This window comes from Aulonocara sp. 'chitande type north' Nkhata Bay, linkage group LG18 (assembly GCF_057382095.1).
Source record: "Aulonocara sp. 'chitande type north' Nkhata Bay isolate Kocher_YH1m ecotype deep benthic linkage group LG18, A_spYH_male_GT1.1, whole genome shotgun sequence".
NCBI classification, from domain to species: domain Eukaryota; kingdom Metazoa; phylum Chordata; class Actinopteri; order Cichliformes; family Cichlidae; genus Aulonocara; species Aulonocara sp. 'chitande type north' Nkhata Bay.
Window position 1 is genome coordinate 8,821,515 of NC_141361.1, and position 21,413 is coordinate 8,842,927.

The following is a 21,413-nucleotide window of genomic DNA, read 5'->3' on the forward strand; positions in this document are numbered from 1 at the left end:
TTTTTTTTCCTCATAATTATTTAATCACACATACATTTACATCATGCAGTCAATCCAAAACTGATCTCATTAACGTCCCGTCTCCGTCCGTATCAGAGCCCAGCCATTTGTGCCCCAGTTCTCCAGGAATGATCCAGTACCTTGTCCACTGATGGAGCCCCAAAACTGTCCTTTTAAAAACTGACCAACTATTACACAGTAATAAAAAAAAAGTGGCTACACTTTTAATTTAGAATTAATGCAAAATTTAATTTAGGTAAACACACGTATTTATCTTTTTGCTGTATTTATTCCCCATTTCGTGTCCAGTTTTGGTGGGAGGTCAAAGGATGAACATCTTGAGGTCCACACGGCAATGTCTCAGCTAAATCTAGAAGGTTACACAGATGGTATAAACCGTCTCCATAAGACACCAAACACTGTCCCTGTCATAGATGCAGGGAGCTACTCCTCCCTGCATCTTGCAGAGCGTAATTATTACAACTGAATACACTTCAGCGACAACAAGCAGTTGTCAAAACTTTTCTTCCCCTCCTCCACTCAAAAACAGCCACATGTGGAGTGTTTTTTATCTGAGTGCAGCTAAAGAAGTGCTGTTTTACACCCAGCTTTCCTGTATGGAGATAACAGGTTTTAGCCTAAATCATTTCCCCTCCTTTTGTTTTCCAGCTACATTCGTTCCACCAGTCTCAAAACGTATCCTTTTTCAGTAGAAGTTTCTTTGACCAGTCTTCCTAAAAAGCTTCAAACTCAAAACTTTGGGTCATATGTGATTTTTTATACAATCTGTGCACTTTTGTTAACTTTCCATTACAGCAGCTGCAGTAGATTTGATATAGAATATGAGGTTTATATAAAACAACAAAACAAAAGATCTGCAACATGTCTCAGCTTTTCAGAAAGAGTGATCAAAGAAAGAGAGCACACACACCGAGGACTTGACACCAGTGAAAGTAAACGCAACACAAAAAGGAGGATTGGGCAGGTACTACCACTGCAACCACACCCTGATCACACCTGCCGGCCGACTGATATACAGTGTATTTTACAGTATATTGCACTTGCACAAGATGTTAGTGTTCTCATGCTGGGATTACAATCACAACAAGCTCTTTGCCAAATGCAGTGGGGCTTCACAGGGTTAAAATAAAGATGTGATGGGAAATTAATAACAATTTAAAAAAACCCACTAAAAAAAAAAACAACAAAAAACAAAAACACAAAAAATCTACACCCCTGGTTAGATTTAGTTAAATAGACCCTTCCTCCAGATGATAACAGAAGATCATTGTGCAATTATAGACCCCGCTCTCCCTGACTGGCTGATCAGCGGCGAAGGTTTAACCCATCAACTGAACGATCCCACTCCACCCGCCCATCATTACCCCCCACTTTGAAATAGAAATCTACACCATCTATGGAACAAAGAAAGAGATACAGTACATAAAACCCAGCATGACACTCTGCTAATTTATAACCGAAAGGGGGCGCATACAGTTACGGGTCTTTTAATCTATAAGGTGTGGGGAGGGAAGACGGAAGAAGCGAGGCACCCTTGAAAAAGAAAACATGACACTGTAGGGATTCAACAGTCAAACTAGTAACAAGAACCAAAAAAAAGAAGAGGTCCTGAATACACGAGTGAAAGGAGACGAGTTACCGACAGGGACCCAGCGAGGACAGGACGAGCTTCGTGTGCTATTTCCATCTATACACTTGCAATCTATGTGCTCCAATGTGCAGAGAGATATTAAACAGCTTCCATTAACACGTCATTATTAACCACTGAGAGAAGTAAAAACAGTACATTTAGCTACGTAGCATAGGCTATGCTAAAAGGTGGAAGTCTGTTGTGTTAACCGGATCCTCCTCCTCTCTTTTCCCTTCATTCTACATTCTTTGCATCCTTCTCATGAAGCCACCATTAACGAGTATAGTTTTTTTTTTTAACTTAATATTAAAAACAGTTGGCCTCCACAGGTATTTAGGTAAATACACCTACGGTACACTGTTGCACGTCTTCTTGGCTTTAGTTTAATCCTTGTGTTTAGCCTCGTCTCTCCAGGGAAACGTGTGCAGTAGTGCCAATTTTACAACTGTACAACAAGATCAGACAGAACAGTAGTGCTCGACGCCATCTAGTCAATTCAAAACATTTTTTTGTACTTTTTTGTTTTTCCCTTAAAGAAGCATGTAAAATCTACCCAGAGAAAAGTGTGGTTAACAGCCAATGATAATAATAATAATTATAATAATAATAACAATGAACTGTACAGAGGTTAGCTTTATAGGGTCAAGCTGTTTCTCACTGTAGGGTCTCCTCTTCGTTTTTTTTTTTGGTCTTTTTTAGTATTAGGTGTTTATTTCTATGAATTTTTTGGATCTTTCGACCGTTACATTCAGCTTGGCACAGTGCAGAACTACTCGCACGACGACAGATGACGACAGACTGTGCAAAACGAAAAAGAAAAAAACTAAATAAAATCAACAAACCCGAAGCTACACATTCGAGTCGCGCTGCGGTTTCGCTCGCCGAGGCTTCGCTCAAGACTGCGTTTGGTTGCCTGAATAAGAATATTATCTTGGCTTTTTGTAAATTAAAACTGTTGTCTTCTTTCTTTTATTATATCCAGTAAGAGAAAAAGAGATAAGTCATGATTAGAACGTCGGGGAGAGGGGGGTGGGTAGGTGGAGGTGTGATGGTGGGGGGGCTGGAGCTGTACAAGCTGGGAATATTTATATATATATATATATATTTATATTTCAGAAACTCCTTCGTGGTTCCAAAGCAGCGACGAGGAGTCTGTTCGCTGTAATGGAATGACAGGCTGTCGGGGTGGGCGGGGGGTGATATTGGCTTCTTCTGTGGTGTCGTCCTTCTGTTCTGCTGCTCTTCAGCTACATAATAAAAATATATATATTAAAAAAAAAAAATTAGTGAAGTGCATTAGTGAAGACTACTTTCATTTAACTTAAGAAGTTTTCAGTTGTACAATAAATAAAAATGATTTTTAACAGGATATCTTCAGTACTCCTGGATATTAATGAAAGTCTACCATGCCTGGCTTTTGATGCGTTATTGTGTACTTTTAAGAATTGTTGTGTGAGAAAAAACAAAACAAAAACAAAAAAAAACAAAAACCTAACAACTACAAACTACTTACTTCTTGTCAGGCTTGCTGCTGCCCCCTCCTCTGATGGACACCGTCTGGCTGTTCTGGTAGAAGCCTCCTCCACTGCGGTTAATGTTGGGGTGGGTGGGGGATGCCACTGGCTGCTGCCCAGGCCTGATGGGTTTGGCTGAGCAGAAGAGGAAGACAAGTTACCTTTAGAAGACGACCGTTTGCTTTATGACAGGCAGCCAATCAGACAAAAGCTACAGTGGAGCCAAAACAGCAGGAATGCACCGAGGCCTGGTATAAGATGAATGTGGATTATTTTGAACTGTCAATCATACAAAGCTAATCTTAGAGAACTTCAGGGGGAAAAAGCAGAGACATAAGCCTAACAGGTTCCCATTAAAGTACCTTTCAACACATATAATCTAAAGAGATAGAAAAAGAAATACTCATATTTGGTATCAAATAATTGAGAAATCCAGTAGATATAAAAAAAAAAAAAAAAAAAAAAAATACACCAACACAAAGCTGGTGTATTTTTTTTTTTTTCAAAGTAAATTCAGCTTTCTATTTAAATGATATTCATATACAGGTTAGCAAAATCTTCTGCAAAACAGCAACACGATGTTCTCCTTTGATCCACCATAAAATTAAAATGTTGACTTTCTGTCGTAATTAAAAGGAAGAATGGTGAGGGGTGTTCCTCGCCCTGTTCATTCCTACTAACCAATCTGGGCTGAATGTCCCCTCCTGGCCATGTTCTTGGCTCTGACGGCCTCTTTGATGCGGTCCACTTCCTGCTGGTAGCGCTTGCGATCGCGGGCGGCGTTCTCCTTGGCTTCCTTCAAAGCAGACTCCAAGGCCTTGACCCGCTCAGCCGTAGCTCGAAGACGCTTTTCCAGTTTAGGAAGCTCACAGCGCAGGTCTGCATTATCACGCACCAGCTGTGGGACAATTTGCGTGAAAACGTGGAAATCATTTAGTCATTTTAGCTTCATACATAAGTGCCAACAAGGGAAGATGAGTTGCGCTACAACAGGCAAACAAAAATATGGCATGAACAAAAAACAAAAAAACAAAAACAAAAGGTGTGCACGTCTGTCTCGTACCTGTTTGTGAACCTTGGTGAGCTGTTCAAGATTGTTCTCAAGAAAGGAAATTTTCTGTTTCTGAGCTGCACTCCCACCTGTGTCATCTGAGTCCATCTCAGCGCTCTGCACAAAATAAAAAACATACAGATGTGACTCATGAACAGAGATTAATATACACGCCTCCCATCTGTCACCACATCCTTGTTTATTGCTGCATGTGATTTTTGGTGTGCTCTCTCTCTTTTTAAACTCAAAGTTCTTCTCTACAGACATAAATATTTCTTGGTAAGCTGCCTGTCATCCTGTGAATGCTCACCTTCTTTACTCGGGTGGCCAGGTCCTGGACAAAGAGTTTCCTCAGGTTGTGCAGAGTCTGCAGCTCTTTAGCCTGAAATAAAAACAGAAAAGTGTATTCTAAACTCATTTGCAGGAATAATGAAACAAACACAGTGTGTTTCCTACAAAGGTGAATCCCATTTTTAATGGTAGCGTGTATGTATGCAAAAGTAAGACACAAGCATGCCAAATAATGCTGTTCATAACATGCTCCTCTCAAAATATTTTAACAGCAGCGCATTTTGTGATAAATTAATCATGCAGCAATAGAATCGGCTGCCCAATGTTTCTTCTGCACCACAAGTCATCTTCAACTCCACAGTACTGGACTGCAGGCTTCTGCTCCTCAGCCTCAGAGAGACCTCAGCAAAGCACAGCTCTCCATCTGTTGTATGTTCTGATTAGAGTGGCGCACTAGCTTTCAGAGGACTTCCAGAGCTGAACAAAGACTACAGAGTGCTGCAGTCCAACACTGTGAGTTGGACTTTGGTAAAACAGAATAACAATGACGACCACTACAGCGAGCCAGCGGAAGAGGAAACGGGGACTAGACTGCTAAAGTTTCAAAATAAGATCAAGGGAGTTAAATATAAAAGCAGATGGCATCCTTCTCCTGGGATTAAAAAGAATACTAAGCTGAGTAGTCAAAGACACCTGGTCAGACTGTTCAAACCCATGTACTTTATTTATCAGACAATTTCAATGAACTCACCACTGTCTCTTCCAGACCCTTCAGGTCCTGTCTGGCCTGCTCCCTCCTGTCCTGCATCACCCTGAAGAAGAACAAAAGAACAATAATACATCACATATGAAATTCTAAAAAACTATAACAAAACTGCGCGTTGACAGAGTTGTTTTTTGTTGCATCTTGAAAGTGAAGAGAAAAACAAACAGAAAATGGCGGCCAGTGGACAGTAAACATACGTGAGCTCGTGCAGCTTGCGGCTCTTCTCCTGATCGGTGGATTTGAGCTTCTCATGCTCCACTCTGAGTCTCTCCTGCTCCAGCATGATCTTCTGATTCAGACTAGAAGAAACAAAATAAAATCATAGTAAGTATGTCTCAGTCAACATATCCAAGTCCTGAGTGCACTTTTTCTACTCTTCTCATGAACCTCCATGCAGTTTCAATTAAACTTTGCATAAATATTTGTTCGACTGTGGGTTTCCATGTCCCACTACTGCATCTATGTGCACAGACAAAGACTGACGACAAAGGCAGCCGGACATTGTAAAGCCTTACTCCTGCAGCTCGGTGATGAGCTTCTCCTTGTTGTCCAGCTCGTCTCTCAGGCTGCTGATCTGTTTCTGATGAGCTTCACGATGGGAGTGGATCTGCTTCTCCACTGCTTCCTGAACACAGACATAAACAGATAATCAGATTCAAAGGAAATTTTCACTGACTAATAAACAAGCAAAATGATAATGGGATACAAAAAATTACCAGGATGACATTTAGCATTAGCATGGGAGTGACATATTTTAGTAACAATAGTCAGCCAAAGGCCGCCACTGAGAACATTTTATGTGGCATTTTATGCACCCACAATTGATCTCACACTATTATATGGCAGGACAAAATGAGACTCAAAGGACCACTTGTTCTTAATGTCTCTTCTGGCCGTCATCAGCTGATGTGAAACAGCCAGCCCAATAAAGGTAAAAACACACACCAACACAGAAATAAGACAATAAAATTAAGAAACAGAAATTAAAAATAAAATACGTGAGTGTGTAATTTTCCTGTCAATAATAAAATACTTCCCTAAAATAAAACTGATGTTTGTTTGTTTTTTAACATCCTGTTTATTGGGAATGAGGAACACACCTTGACTTCATTGGCAGTCTGGATCTCGTTCTCTTTCTCCATAGCATGGACTTTCTCTGCATAACAGAAAACAATTCCCCATTATTCACTGACATCAAAAGGACAAAGTGCTGAATGCATTGTACAAAAGATCCTCAAAGTGAACTCATTATTTTCTGTAGGAAACCACACTGAGTTTAACCAGCCGTGAAAGCTTGTTTATTTCTGCTAGACTGCACGTCGTCTTAACCTCCTAGGACCTGGCGTCCACATATGTGGACATCACATTTTATTTAGACCAAAATACTGAATTTTGCTCTACAAGGGCCTGGTATCCACTTACAAGGACATTATACTGTCCTCATACTTGGCTCTTATTTTTCTTAAAAACAAAAATAAGGTAAAAAAAAAAAAAATAAATCTGGTAATTCTTTGTTTTTACATTCATCGGGCCCCAATATGACCAAATATCAAAGAGAAATTAAAAATCCATGCCGTGGAAGAGTTCAGGTCTTAGGAGGTTAAAGCGGACTTTGAGTGAGTGCCAGTGCTTTAATTCCTGCCCTTCCCTCATAGAGTGACGTACCTTGAGCATTGAGCTTGACAAGTTCCTCATTGAGAGCATCCACATTTTCCTCCAACTGCCTCTTCTTCTGCTCCACATTTTGCAGGTACTCAGTCAAGGACTTGATTTTAGCCTCGTGCTTTGGACAGAGGAAAGAGGCACATGTAAATACATAGGTGCCAGTGAAAGCTGTGATTCACTGTGCCGTTTTCGGTTCGTTTCCACATACCTGGGAGATGCGCAGCTGGCAGGCAGCCAGTTCCTTCTCGTTCTCATCCATCTTCTTGTTGCTTTCTGCCTGGGTTCCCTCTAGCTGCTTGCAGCGTTTCACCATCGTCTTCACTTCTGACTTCATCTTGCTGATGTACAGACGGGCCACTGTAAACTCCTCATCAATCAGACCACTGCCACCGTCATGTTGCTGAAATGAAAAACCGACGTTAAGACCACATAGTGGGAAAAGAAATGAGAAAAAGAGGAACAAAAACTGGAAAAGATGGATAGAAGCTGAACCAGAAAGTGCAGAAATCAGCTCAGTACCTTAATGTCATTGCTGCCTACAGCGATGCCAATCTCAGTTAGGTCTTTAAGCAGTGATGACATCATCTCAGTCACCCTCTTCTTCTGGTGGTTGGACATCTCCTTCAGCTTCTGAAGCTCAGAGTCCAGAGATGACAGGATGGACTGCAAGAAAAGAGAAAGTATTAATACAAAGTTAACTGCTATTGAACGATTCAGCACTAACGTTGTCACTGCTCCTCCTTTTCTTCTCTTGGCTGATCCCTTTTAGGGGTCACTGCAGATAAACGACTTCCATCTCATCCTATCCCAACCCAACACCAACCATCTGCACTTCCTCCTTCACTACATCCATACATTCTGTGGTCTTCCTCTTTTCCTCCTTCCTATCTGCTCCATCTTCAATATTCCTTTGTCCAATATATTCACAACTGTCTCCAAGCTCTTCAGCCTGAGCTGTCCCTCTTGCTTCTTAACCAATATTTGAATTTAATTCAGTGCTATTCTCTATAATACAACAATACAACCGGTGTACTGGTGCATGCGTGTTCATCTTTCCCTGTCAGGCATCTCTCTATCACTGTGTTCAAGTATAGCACATGCTGGGAATATTTTATTGCACTTGCAAGTAAAACTTGTGCAATTAATATTATTTCAGCTGTATGTGAGCAGGTGAACCTATAATTAATAACAGCAACTAGTGACCTACTCACTCTCACACTGAGCTAAAATGAGAGAAGCATGTTATTTATGTTTATGTTATGATGTTATTTATTCTATGCATTTTGATCTAATTAGCATACTGATAGATATAAATTCCATAATCTTATGTTATTTTTTATATGTGTCTGTTAGATTAAAAAAAAAAAAAAAAGTCAGGGAAGCAATATCCAGACGGATTCTGCTGTACAGACACAAGAATGATTTCCAGTCTGCAAGTGGAAAAAACTGGATCAGTGCATGCCAATTAAAGTTTCCTCCACATTCTCTGACCCTGCACACGACAACTTATGTGGCCAAAAGGCTACTACTACTACAGGCATTGCTCCCTCACTCCTCTGCTGCTTTTTCAATACGTTCTTGTAAACAGGCATTGAGACTTATTTGAGGGTGTAATTACCTTTGTAAAATCATAAATTAATGTTTTTGCCTTGAGGCACGTAATAAGAATGAAGGCATTTAGTCAATCTGCCAAGTACTTCTCCACTTTATGGAACATGGTTCAGTTACTTACAGAAACAAAGGTTCTGCAGCACCAATTAATATGCACATGTTTGCCGGGTGAATGTGTGTGTCAGTTCTAGTTTTTAATCCCCGCAGGTTTTAAAGGCTTTAATTATAGCGCTGTGTCTGTGTGTTGCATATTAACATGGCCACTATAAAGGACACGTAAAAGGCACCTGAATGAAATTAAAGTATCACTGAGTCTATGAGCATGCTGATATCTGTTCCGGGCTCACCGATTTCTGGCTGAGCTCCTCGCTGATGGTCTCAAACTCCTTGGTTTTATCCTCCACCTCTTGGCTCTTCTGGTCATAATTGACAGCCAGCTCTTCCAGAGCCTGCAGCACCTCCTTCACCTCCTCCTTTGAGGCTTCGTTTTCCGCCTGGAGGCGGTTCAGCTCTGTCTGGAGGTTCTCATGATCACGGCGGGAAGAGGCTAGAAGCTGGATGAAGGAAAAGCAGCTTAACTTTGTTTTATTCTTTTAAACTGTCATTGCAACAATAAGGAAAGCTGACTGCATTTTAAGTCCAATAAAAACATTTTTCATAGTGATGTGACAGCTTCACGTTTTTCCTCGCTCCTGTGAAGCTACAAAGATCACGAGTTCACTCTGCATCTGTGCCTCCACGCCACCTGTTAGACCTCCAGTACTCACCTCCTCCTGGTCCAGCATCTGTTGCTTCAGCTTCTCAGCCAGCTGGCTCTGCTGGTTGATTTCCTCATCCTGTAAAGGGTAAAGACAGACGGCAACATCAGCATTTACGCCAGGCCAAACACCACAAGTAGACAATTACAAGGTGAAAGACCACTGGTTAAACAAAGAATGGTCTGGATGATTAAAGGAACATTTTTCTCATTTAATAACTGAAGATTTTCAAAAGAAGACTCAGACTTCTACTTCCCAATGAAAAGGAAGCAGAATAAAGTCTGACGGGAATCAATCTTTAGTTACTGGTATAACTTAACTGTTGTCGCATTTTCACATTTACTAAGTAGTAATTGTTTAAAACCTGTCACACACAGGTTGACAAACGCACCTTATCATCCAGCTGTTTATAGAGTTTGGCCAGCTCTGCTTCACACTTGTCCTTCTCCACGTCAGTGAGCCGAACGCCGGGCACGTTGGGCGTGGAGGCCGCCTTTTCGTTTATAACATTATCCAGGGCCAGCACCTCGGCGTTGGCTTTCTCCTTATCAAACTGCTCCTCCACTGGCACGCTCTCACCTGAGGAGCAGCAGGAAAACGTGTGTTCAGTAGATGGAAGAAGAGTTGTTTCTTTCATGCGCACATAAACGGCACTGAGAAAGGATTAGACGACAGCCTCACCATTTCTCCAGCGGTTCAGCTCATTCTCCAGCCACGTGATGGTGTTCCTCAGGGTCTTGTTCTTCTCCTTCTCTCTCTCATACTTCTGCTTCCACTGCTCTGCTGTCAGCTCAATGTTCACTGTCACTGTGTTCTTGATGGTCTTTGCTCTGGATTATGAAGAAATACATTTTTGTTTTCCACCAGAGAAAAACCTCATGCATCATTATTCATTACAAGGAAAATAGCACATAAATGCACCATCTGAAACTTAACAAGTATTTTTTTTATAACTTTATATTCTGCTTTGTTGTAAATCTGATATTTATAATTACATTTTCTAATGTAGTTGCTTAATTTATATGAAAACATTTTCTGTAATGTCAAAGTGGGACGTGAAGCGGATTTGTTTTGACAAAACCAACACAGTTGAAAATTTTCCATCAGCCTACTGACCTCTGCCCGAACATTAGGGTGGTTTTGGTTTCAGCCTCATTAAAGGAGGAAGGTGAGCAGCAGATGACAATGGTGGTTCGACAGTTACCGCCCAGCGAGTCCTGCAGGATACGGGTCATCTTGCTGTCTCGGTAAGGGATGTAAGCCTTGAAATGGGCAACAAAAAACATAAAATTCAATGACAGAAAAGCACACTTGTATTCAAACACAAGTAAAACATCAGCTCTGCAATTAGTCCCATAAATATGAAATTAGGATTACTAATAACTAAATGTTTTATAGTCATCACATATAGCTCAATTCCCTGAAATAAAATTAATAAATAAAAGCTTTAGAGAAAAAGAAAAGCTTTTTTTTTTTTTTAAACCACAGCACATGTGTAGTCACTGACATTAGTGACTAATATCAGTGACAGGATAAGATATGCATCAGGTTCTCAGAGAAGGTGGCATTGTCAACAGAGATACTCAACCTTTTCGACAGAGGACACTTTTGAAGGACAGGCGCAGTCAATTAATATATTTACCAGAAATTAAACAACCAATAAAAAGTGAAGAAACATTAAAAGGCCTGGAAGTCAGCTTTTTTCAATATGATTTACCTACAAATTTACAGCATATATTAACAATACTAACTAGGTAAAATTTCTTATTCTTTCGGCCCCTCTCTTATTAGGTATGGCCACAGTAGATCACCTACTTACTCAGCCTATCCTTAACACTCTCGTCTGTCACACCAAACCTCTCAGGTCTTCCTCTTTTCTTCCTGCCTGATCTCATCACACACAAAGATAGCTACCAATCCTACAAGTTTCTGGGCTCAGTCACTCAGTTTGAGTCATATTGAATAAAACATCAACCCTTTAATGTTCTGCTCAACCATTTGGTAGGGCATTTTGAGTCCTTATATTGTTCTGAAACAGCACTGACATTAACTTGACCTGCCTGAGCAACTTCTACCACTTGGTTTTGATAGGTTATTTTTAAAAGAATCAACTGGATGTCAATATGTCTTTTAATGGTTAGCAATGACAAAGCTAACCACTAAAAGACATATTGAATGCTTGAAATGTGGACAAGTTGGGTACATTTTTTTGGTCATGAGGCATGGTTTAGGTTAGAGGCATCGCTGTTGACGACAATACCCCATCAGCCTTTTACAGCTGAGGGTTAAAAACCTTTATCCGCCTATATTACAGGTCTCACAAGTTTAGAAAAAAAAACAGACATTTAAATAATAACTTGATATATGATTCACATTTATCCAAATGGCTCAGCTGAAACGGCCTCCTATACATCACACTCCTACACACAGTAACGGTAAGCAAGACATCTGTGGACAATAGCTCATTTGTTTTACACCATTGCCCGCCTCAGGTTGTTTACAAAGCCAAGAGTCTCTACATCAGACCAATCGTTGATCAAAATGAAAAGGGTGAAATCAGAATGAAAATTGCTGGGAGAAATGTTTTTGCTTTTTTTTTTTTTTTAAATCTGCGTAAGTGTTACTGCAGCACAAAGAACCTGTAGAAGGCTGAAAATGTTACTTTCACATCAAGACCACAGAAAAGGACTGTGGTTTTTCAACAAGCACACCAAGCCTGGGGTTGTGCAGCTGGTCGGTACCGACTTTGCTTCTGTTTACTACAATAACAGTAATGCCTGTCTGCTTCAAAATGCAACAGAAGCATGAGGCAAAAGAGCATAGCCTGAGGTTATAACAGATTTAATGCTTATTATGCTGAATACACCACATTATGCTGTGAAAACCAAATTATTTTTCATAATGTTTTGAACCAAAGACAGACTTCAGATATAAAACACCTTTACCAAATGGATAATTATTCATCCAAAATAAATAATAAAAATCCTAGACACGATCAAAAAATACTCATAAACAGACCTCTTAAAAAGGAGAAATTGGCACACATTTGAAGCATTCTTAAAAGCGGGGCTTTTCATAGCATTTAGGGAGCCGGTATATGATTGAGGGCCATAAGGGAACTTTTAGTAAATGCCTCAAATGCTTTGTTTTTTGGGTAGTTTTTGCAGGTTTGTAGTTCTTCAGTAATTTGTGAGGTGACTACTACATTCTTTGACATCAGCTGCATTTGCACGTGTTAGGATGGTGGGACGTTCAAGTTTAAATGGAAGAAAAAAAAAATACTCCTTTGTTTTACACTGTTGAATCACAGTAAGAGTCTAAAATCTATAACAAAGTAGTACTGACCGTTCCTTCAGCCAATGCAGAGATGACATTTCCCAGGGATGACAGGGACTTGTTGATGTTCTTGGCTTCATCCAGCACTGCTCCCTCAGCACCTGTTTTACTGACCTGAGAATCACAGAATAAATAAAGTTCAATAGTCAACAAAAAGAATGGATTGTAGCCTGAATTATTTGCCACTACATGAAAAAAAACAAAAAACAAAGGAACAATTTATATTACAATAATTTATCACTAAGTTACTGCTAGAGCAGAATGAATACCACTGAGGCCAATATGTAACAAATGTTCCAGATTACCTTTTCACTACCAGCCAGATCTACCAGGTACAGCTTTCCACTGAGCTTCTGCTCTGTTTGAGTATTCTCCTGTTTAACGTTGATCAGGAAGATACTGTGACTCCTGGAGCTGTGCTCGTTCATGTCTGAGGGAGAGGCGACATTGGGTCAGACATCATCAGCCTATAAAATACAAAATCTACAGTAAATAGATTCATGACAGAGGGTGGTATCTTACTTGTAACTGCTACATGTCTGTTAGCTTTTCCTTCATCAATTGTATCCATGACCTCCTCTGGGCTGCAGACAAATCTCTCAGTGCAGCCCTTTAAAAAAGGAAAACATGAGGTTAGACTCTTTGTCTTCTCTTTTCAGCAGGTTTTACCAGTTTGTTGAAATCTGATATATATGAGTAGGTCTCACCTTGACATAAGGTACTCTGTTTTTGTCTTCATGCACTGACAAATTGGTCTTTGACACTGGAAGTAAATTGGAATAAATCAGCCTTACAAACTAATTTTGAACTATAAACATTTAATTCAAAGGCATTATAAAAGACAAAGCCATGACATTAGAAAGAATCCTGAAATGAAATCTATAGACGCAACAGAAATGGCAGGGAAAAAGCCTTTAAAACCATAAAACAGCAAACAAGAGCTTTTTGTTTTGTCAATATTTGACTGGTTTCTCTGTATAAGTACATTCCAGTGACCAGTCAAATTAAATTAAATTTAGATAACATTTCAAAATTACTGTCTAAATCAGTGCCCTGTGGCATTTCACAATGCTGCCAAGTGGCGAGACTTGTAGATGTATTGAAACTTATGGACCCATTATACTCGCTGTTCCTGCACTGGCCATATAAAGGCCCTTTATCCGACCAGAAAGTTTTATTATTCATATCTTCATGTGTGTTCAGTCTTCTGCCATTTCTACATCTATCTTCACTGTCTTGGACTTCTAAACCATTTCCTTTTAGATCGTTTACAACAAACAAAGCCAGAAAAACCCAATCAGCAAGAAATATGACGACCTGTAACTTTTTTACAATTAATAATAAAACACGTAGTTTATTAAAAAATGACGACAAAACCTTATTATGCAATGTAGGGCAATATAAGAACTGGTACTGTGAGAGATTTAAGGCACAGCACAACTGACACAACAAAACACTGAGGATCAGCTTCTGCAGCTCATTTTGATATGAATATATAGTGTGTACTTGTACTGTTAGCATAACACGCATGCTACGCACTTGTGTAGTAGTGATTTTTGATAATACAGTGCATCTTGAATTAAAGATGGCAAGTTTCTTTCTTTACCTTTACCTGCAATTTTCACTGAGACAGTGAAGATGGCAATTCAAGATACGTAAAACAAGGCCACAAACTCACATGTTAACAAGCTTGCTAGACCTCAGTAAGCATCAGTAAAATCACTTGTCCTGACTCTGCATCCTCATGCAACCAACTAAAAACCACCCCTCCCTTTGGTCATCTTTCTATTTCTGCTATCTTGAGTCAAGATGCCAGCGACTTGGTAAAGAAAGTATACATCATCCCACTATTCATAGAGCACTTTATAAAGTTGTACTTGATAGTGTAAACATATATGACTCAAAATGTGTAAGCATGGAAATACGTGATTAAGATCAAATAAAATACAAATAAACAAAAGAAATATTTCTCTTGAAACAGCCTGCTCCTATGCTTAGTTTTTAGATGTTTTTATACATTGTTGCACTTACAAAATTACCTACATTTGCAATTCTGTACATATACAGCTAACAACTGCCACACCGTGCTTCTAACTGCTGCTCATTAATTTCCATTTCACAGACTTCTCCTTTGACATGTGTTACCAAAGTTTGGTACAATTAGAGGAGATGAGAAATGTTTGACACTTACCGTCCAAAAGGTCCCGGATCTTGTCTAAGTAGATTTCAAAATATGAAACCTGTAAACAGATAAACAATCTCATTATGCAGGGCCAAACTGAAGGAACAAACTAAACAATCCAGATGCACACTCATCGATCTGCCTTACTCTAAGAGAAAGATGTGCGAAGGTCTGAAGAGTGTAGTTTGTAATTGTTTCTTGGATCTTTTTGATTAAATGATTTAATTCATTTCTTCACACATACTTCAAATACAGCAGCAGCAGACAGTTAAAATCTGGTACTTAGTACAGTTTCACAGTAAGGGCTTTAACATAAGAGCAGAGCTCAAAGGAGGTGGGTCAAACAGGAAATATGACATTGCAGTTCAAAGCATATCACCCTTCTCCGTCTCTTATATTGTCTCAGGCATAAGAAACACAGAATAACCGCAGGCTACAAAAAAAGAAGGAACTAAGCAGCTTGTCTCTTGCACTCATAGTCTCAGATCTTAGCTATATATCTGAAAATGTAACTTCAGTTTTAAGGAGTAAAAACTGCACTTTTTATAAAAAACTTTTTATCTGTTGGATCACTGTATTGTGCATCCCGTCTTCTTACTTTGATATGAAACTCTAGGTTTTCGTCCATGGAATAGATGTAGTTGAAGATGTCTTGCACTATCCTGGGGATAATTCCCATTGAATCTGTGTCATGGAGATTCCCCTGGGAACACAGAACAAATTACTGTAATGTCTCAAAGTCAAATGAAAATTTTATTGAAGACAAGACTTGGAGGCCATCCTTACCTCCATGGTGTGTGTTTTACCAGATGATGTCTGCCCATATGCAAAAATTGTCCCATTATAACCCTCGAGAACATCTACAAGAAAACCCAAAACAACTCAGAACTTAGTAAAGCAAAGATTCAACTGATCTGCTGTGTAAATGCCTGTAAACAAAGAAATATAAAATGATTACAAAAATAAAAGCGACCCCTCACCTTTTACAATCTTTTGGGCGCAGGCGTTGTACACTTGTTCTTGTGTTGTATTTGACTGAAACACTCTGTCAAACATGTAAGGTTTACCCTGCAGGGGGAAAAAAATAAGAAAAAAAAGGAGGAGGAGTATTAATGACAGTAAAAAAAAAGAAAAAAGAAAAAAAAGAAAGCCAATAATCTGCAATCTCTGAAAAATAAACCGACTTGCGTTTTGTAAACAGATGTGTGTACAATAGTTTCTTTCACTAACAGACACAATAGGAATTCACTACGGACCATGTTCCCACCCAGAATCGGATAGGTGTTTCCTGATGGAAGCTGACCAGCAGGCTGTAAGTTATACAAACTTAAAAAAATGTCCAGCAGCAGCAGCAGCATAGATTCATCTACAGTAACTCAAAGATAGACATGGGGACCCACTACACAATATTATTTACTTGGATTACTAAATAATACTTTGTTACAATAAATAACAGATGAGTAATCAGCTGCTTATGCAAACAGTTTCTTGCTACAGATGTTCTGCACTTGGTGACAGTAGTTCTTCTTCTGCAGTCTTTCACAGCACAGTGGAGCAGCCCACTAACTGCCTCTCCACCTGCTGCAAAAGTTCTGTTTTTTGTGGCCTTCTAGCTTACAACATAAGGCCTACTAGGGCTGGGCGATATGGCCTAAAATCAATATCACGATAAATTGAGCAGTTAACCTCGATAACGATAAATGGACGATAACCACCCCAAGTGCCAAAAAAAACAAACGTTTTTTTTTTTTTTTATTTGATGGAGCTGTGGCAGGCAGCATAGTTCCTCCAGTTATTTTGATAATATTATTCCCCCTAGACCTATTCATTGCAATTATATTATTACCACTTTAAAGGACTGTAAAATGTCACTGAAAATAAATGAAGACATTCAGGGCCACCGTAATTAAGTACTTTTAGTGGTTAAGATTTATTAACTGAACAAAATAAAAAGTGTAGGATACAATATGTAACCATGCTCTCTAAAAAATGTGTATCCCTTGTAAACAAAATAGTTTAATAATAAATATGTTTCACATTGGCTATTCACAAAATAAACAATGATTGTGCAAATGTAATGCCATCATGGACAAAGGCCTATCTCTGCTAAGGCCTTGAGGTACTATAACTTGTAAACAAATAATGTCACAAACACAAATGTCAATTGAACACAGAAAAAACTATAATAAATACTAAGCACTGCCATGTGACTAGTGAAAACTATAAACTCTTAAACAAAAACTTGTGCTGCAGGTGGTGGAAGAGGTTGGTTGTGTTACCTTGACTTGACGCAACAGTCTTTTTGCAGAGTTTACATTTAACAATTTTTTGATCAATATCATCCTTGTTGAATCCAAAATGTTGCCAAACGATTGATGATGCATTTTTTTTTTGTTAACAAGCATCTCCTCTTCCTCCTCCACCAGCTCTACCTCCGTCGCTGCTGCTTCAACATTTAAATTGTCCTCCATTTGTTCACCCGTGTCTCGTCTTGTTATGCTGGGTTTATGCTGGGTTTACACTGTGCGATTTTTGGCCCATTTTGAGCCGATTTTTGAGTCGTGCGACCGTTTTGGCGATCGGCCCGATTTTGGCCTTCATCGTGTGTCATGCATCGTATAGTATACGTGGGGTAACGAGAAGCGATTGACACCTCACGACGAGCTCCCGATCATCAATCGCTTGGTCGTCGCGACCGTCGTGAGGGTGTCACCGCAGTTTGTCACACTGCGCACGCGCAAACACAAATGTCAGCGAAAAAGACTGCGCGGCACGGCAGTGCAGCGTGTGATCTGGACACAAGCGATGGACGCACAACTTGTAGAACTTTGGAAAGCTTATCCGAGCCTTTTCGATGTGGCCTCACAAAATGATCACGACCACAACAACCGTGAAAATAGTTGGATCTACACTGCTGCTCCATCACAGCTGCCTGATCAATGTTTTTCATTAGCAATTTAGCAAAGTTGATGGTGGTGGTGTGTCTGTGTGAGTGAAAGACAGAGAGGGAGAGCGAGCGACAGAATTTCTGTTATAACCTTCATTTTATGTACGCACAGTGTGAGCACTCAGGTCGCATCAGAGCATCGGGCCGTATAGTGTGAGACCCTGCATCGTGACCTATGAACTTCTAACCCCTGCGAGTCAATCGTACAGTTTGAGCAGGAGCTGACTCGCGCGACTGGAAAAAAAAATCGCACAGTGTCTGCTCAACAGGTAGTAGAGTCATGTGACTCCACCCCGTCAAGTCTGTAACGTAGCACAGCGTCTTAAAGGGACATGAACATCGCCAACCTGCACATGCCTTTTCTTTTTTTTTTTAAATACCGAATTTACCGACATGGGCAAAATGACGTCGATGAGAGTCATAAATTTCGGTAACGATAAATTTTTGATATATCGCCCAGCCCTACCATCATAATGGTAGATGGTGATGTCAGGGTGGATCCCTGATCGTGACACAAGAGACTCGCCAGAACATGGTTCTAATCAGCCTGCCAATGGCAGAACATGACACCAGAAGGACTAGCTGGTAAGCAGTAACTGAACCTTAAAAATAAAGAGTGGCAGCATTGTTCACCAGCAAAATCATTAATGGTTGTAAAGTCTACGTGTGGGGAAACACTGTTAATTGTACTTTAGGTGTGTTTCATCAGTTGTTAAGTGTTTAAAAGCATTTTTTCCCCAAACACATTTTCCTTTTTTTTTTCTTTTTTTTTTTTAAGAGAGAAAACTGAAAGATACCAGGAAATGTATTTTAATAGGAGGGATGTCATCTGATGTTGGACAAAATAAATAAATAAATAAACCTAAACTAAAACCTTGGCGGCTTTTATACTGTTGTATTTTTTTACTCTCCACCCAATTCAGCCTTTGTCAGCTGCACTCTAGTTAACCTCTAAATGCTTGCATTTCCCATCTAATATAGCTTTTCTCATCCCACATCTCTCTCCCAGCATTTGAAATAAACTAAAGTATACCCTGAGCTTTTAGTGCTAATTTAAGAGCCATCCTGCTTCAAAAAAGCCAAGTGTATCTCACTCTGACCCACAGGCTAGTCAAAACTTCAAAGTAGACTTTCAGTCAGATAGCAATCAATAGCTGGCAAGATGACGAAGTGCAAGATGAGGAAGAAGATGATGAACTGCAGGGCGATAAAACTAATGCTACAAGCAAATCTGAAGTTCAGCTGGGATGGCATGCTATCTCTGAAGGTTTGGATCTCTCATCTTGTTTTCAGCCGTACAGGCAAGGACGTAGCTGTGATGTGTTAACAGTCTGAGCACAAGAGAGCCTCATTAGTGATAGCCCAGGTTAAAAACAGACATGGCAGCAGGTAAGTTACTGTCAGATTCAGCGTTAACACCTGTTTAGGAAGATGAAAATGACGACAAGCAACTGCTGTCACCTTGAAGGCTCCACTTACTAGCTTACTAGTTTGAGGCCAGGAATAAAAGCAAACACATTCACTACTCAAGGTGAAGTCACAGATACTTCATAGCCTGGCAGCAAACGCAACAGCCTGTTTACCGGTGTTGGAATCATTCAGACGACTGCAGCTGTGCTTAGATGTCCTCAATTTGCACACCGGCTCATAATCCCCTCCTGACAGACGGTCGCATCTAAAGCACAGCTCTGTGCAATACCTACCGGCAGCATCTTAAGACATTTGTAATTCATTCCAGTTAGCCACATCCCGGAAACTGACCCAAAACAAGAGTGCTGAGCCACTATCAGGACTGCCAGACGCTGTCAGCAAACAACAGAGCTTGACTTTAAAGTCCTCATTGTTACCTGCACTTATGTCTAATGGGATTACTGTGTGTAATTGTAACTGCAGTGAAATGTATTGTTAGAGTATTTATGAGTGCTCTGTCACACCCCTTGCTTCCTGATGGTTTTCTATCAGGCGTATTAAGTTATATCTTAGACAATAGAGCTACAATTAGATTATTCTACCAACACCCAATGCATCTTAATATTCGAAGCATGATACAGCCATGGGGTTTTTTCCCCAAATCTGGATTTTTCTTACATATGGCAGAAAAAAATAAAAGGTGTTGACTGCTTTCACTCTTCTCTGTCATCTGTTTAAGTGCTGCTGTCACAAGGACAGAAAATCTTCAAACCATTTCATATCATTTCTGTTTCAATTTGCTCCTTTTGCATATTTTTTTAACCTGATTTCGCCGTTTTGTCCAGTTTTATTTTACTTAGCTTTTTTATGTTATTTAGATTTTTTTGTTGTTATGGTTAATGTTTTGGCTGCTGGAACACAGTAAGTTCCCATGGTTTGGGATAAATACAGTATATCTGATTTATCTCATCTTATATGTTGCATAAGCACTTTTTTTATCCTGTGTTTCTCCATACTAGGGTTTTCACAATTAAATACATAAATATCAATACTCCTGTATTAAGTGATACTAAAAATTTATATCGAATTAAAATACACCTTTGCAACAGTATCGATACCAACAGTGGCCTCCTCCAGCCGATTCACAACTTCACACAACACTGCTGCAGATAGACGATGAACGTTAACTATGTGTTTATTCTTAACTTTTTCATACTGCTGTTCTTCTAAAATAATTCAATTATTTAGAGAGTAAGTATTACCGGTATTGGTGTTTGTGACCTAGGTATCAGTGCCTAGGTTCTGAAACATATTTTACCTTCATGATCTGTGATAAAATGATCCAAATACTCTGTAAAAACTTCTAAATACTTATTTTATTAACTCTAACTTCAAATTGGGAAAGAAAAAATTAAAATTAACAGGTTAAATTAACAAGTTTTCGAGAGATGACTTTGCCATCACTTCGGTTGTTGCAGGGTGGGGTCAAAATCTTCCCCTTTGTGAAAACAATATGGTATCAAATATTTCCCGAGGTATCAGTACCGAGTTTCAAATTCTAGTATTGTGACAACCCTACCAAACACATCAATCTTACTTGGGCAGACCATCCAACAATACTAGCGACTCATTTTAGCGTTTACATGTGTAATCAAAAAGTTCTCGTTTTAAGAGTTTAGTTGCTGCTAACCACCTAGCCGTCTAGGAGTCCTAGGACGTAGGACCTACTTCAGTGCTGCCACCTTACTCTACAGCTTGCGTCTGTCCTTGGAAATTCTATGTGAGCTGGAAGGTTCCTCTAACAGCAGGTGAAGGACCAGGTGTGGTCATGTCATGGCCACATTTCCAGAGCAGAACTATCCACCAACTGCCACCAGCAGCTCACTTGAGAAGCATCTTATTATAATGTTTAGTTATTTCCCACTGGGAAAAACAAACAATTCCAAGAGGAGAAACTAGTGTGTAGCTCTTTATCCACCACACATGCACTCATATACATACAGTACATACAGTACATATAATTTTTTATACAACATTTCCTTTTATATCCTCTTTTGAATAATTTTCCTCCCATTTATCTTTCACGCTTTTGCAGTACTACACTTTGTAAAAGTACCTCAAAGCTGTTCTTGAGGGACATCTGAGGCTAATGTATGAAAATAGCAAACGTAAAAGCAAAGGAAGGGGGTGACGACCTGATCTTTCTGTGTACCACTGACGGAGAACGAAAG

At 39.6% G+C, this 21,413-nt stretch overlaps 1 protein-coding gene across 1 annotated transcript in view; it reads right to left on the reverse strand.

Moving 5' to 3' along the window:
* Positions 1-21,413, reverse strand: part of LOC147307947 (kinesin-1 heavy chain) — a 24,026-nt gene continuing 2,613 nt past the window's right edge. The window contains exons 2-26 of the mRNA XM_086270845.1: positions 15,806-15,893; positions 15,612-15,685; positions 15,424-15,528; positions 14,835-14,883; positions 13,351-13,406; positions 13,166-13,253; positions 12,949-13,073; positions 12,653-12,757; positions 10,424-10,569; positions 9,989-10,137; positions 9,699-9,886; positions 9,317-9,385; positions 8,897-9,103; positions 7,458-7,601; positions 7,147-7,338; positions 6,939-7,056; positions 6,374-6,429; positions 5,789-5,898; positions 5,471-5,572; positions 5,259-5,319; positions 4,527-4,598; positions 4,229-4,333; positions 3,847-4,063; positions 3,165-3,300; positions 1-2,898 (exon numbers count right to left, since the gene is read on the reverse strand). Of these exons, the coding sequence (XP_086126971.1) occupies positions 2,895-2,898; positions 3,165-3,300; positions 3,847-4,063; positions 4,229-4,333; positions 4,527-4,598; positions 5,259-5,319; positions 5,471-5,572; positions 5,789-5,898; positions 6,374-6,429; positions 6,939-7,056; positions 7,147-7,338; positions 7,458-7,601; positions 8,897-9,103; positions 9,317-9,385; positions 9,699-9,886; positions 9,989-10,137; positions 10,424-10,569; positions 12,653-12,757; positions 12,949-13,073; positions 13,166-13,253; positions 13,351-13,406; positions 14,835-14,883; positions 15,424-15,528; positions 15,612-15,685; positions 15,806-15,893 (2,766 nt within the window). The 3' untranslated portion in view covers positions 1-2,894. The remainder of the gene's footprint in view (positions 2,899-3,164; positions 3,301-3,846; positions 4,064-4,228; positions 4,334-4,526; positions 4,599-5,258; positions 5,320-5,470; positions 5,573-5,788; positions 5,899-6,373; positions 6,430-6,938; positions 7,057-7,146; positions 7,339-7,457; positions 7,602-8,896; positions 9,104-9,316; positions 9,386-9,698; positions 9,887-9,988; positions 10,138-10,423; positions 10,570-12,652; positions 12,758-12,948; positions 13,074-13,165; positions 13,254-13,350; positions 13,407-14,834; positions 14,884-15,423; positions 15,529-15,611; positions 15,686-15,805; positions 15,894-21,413) is intronic.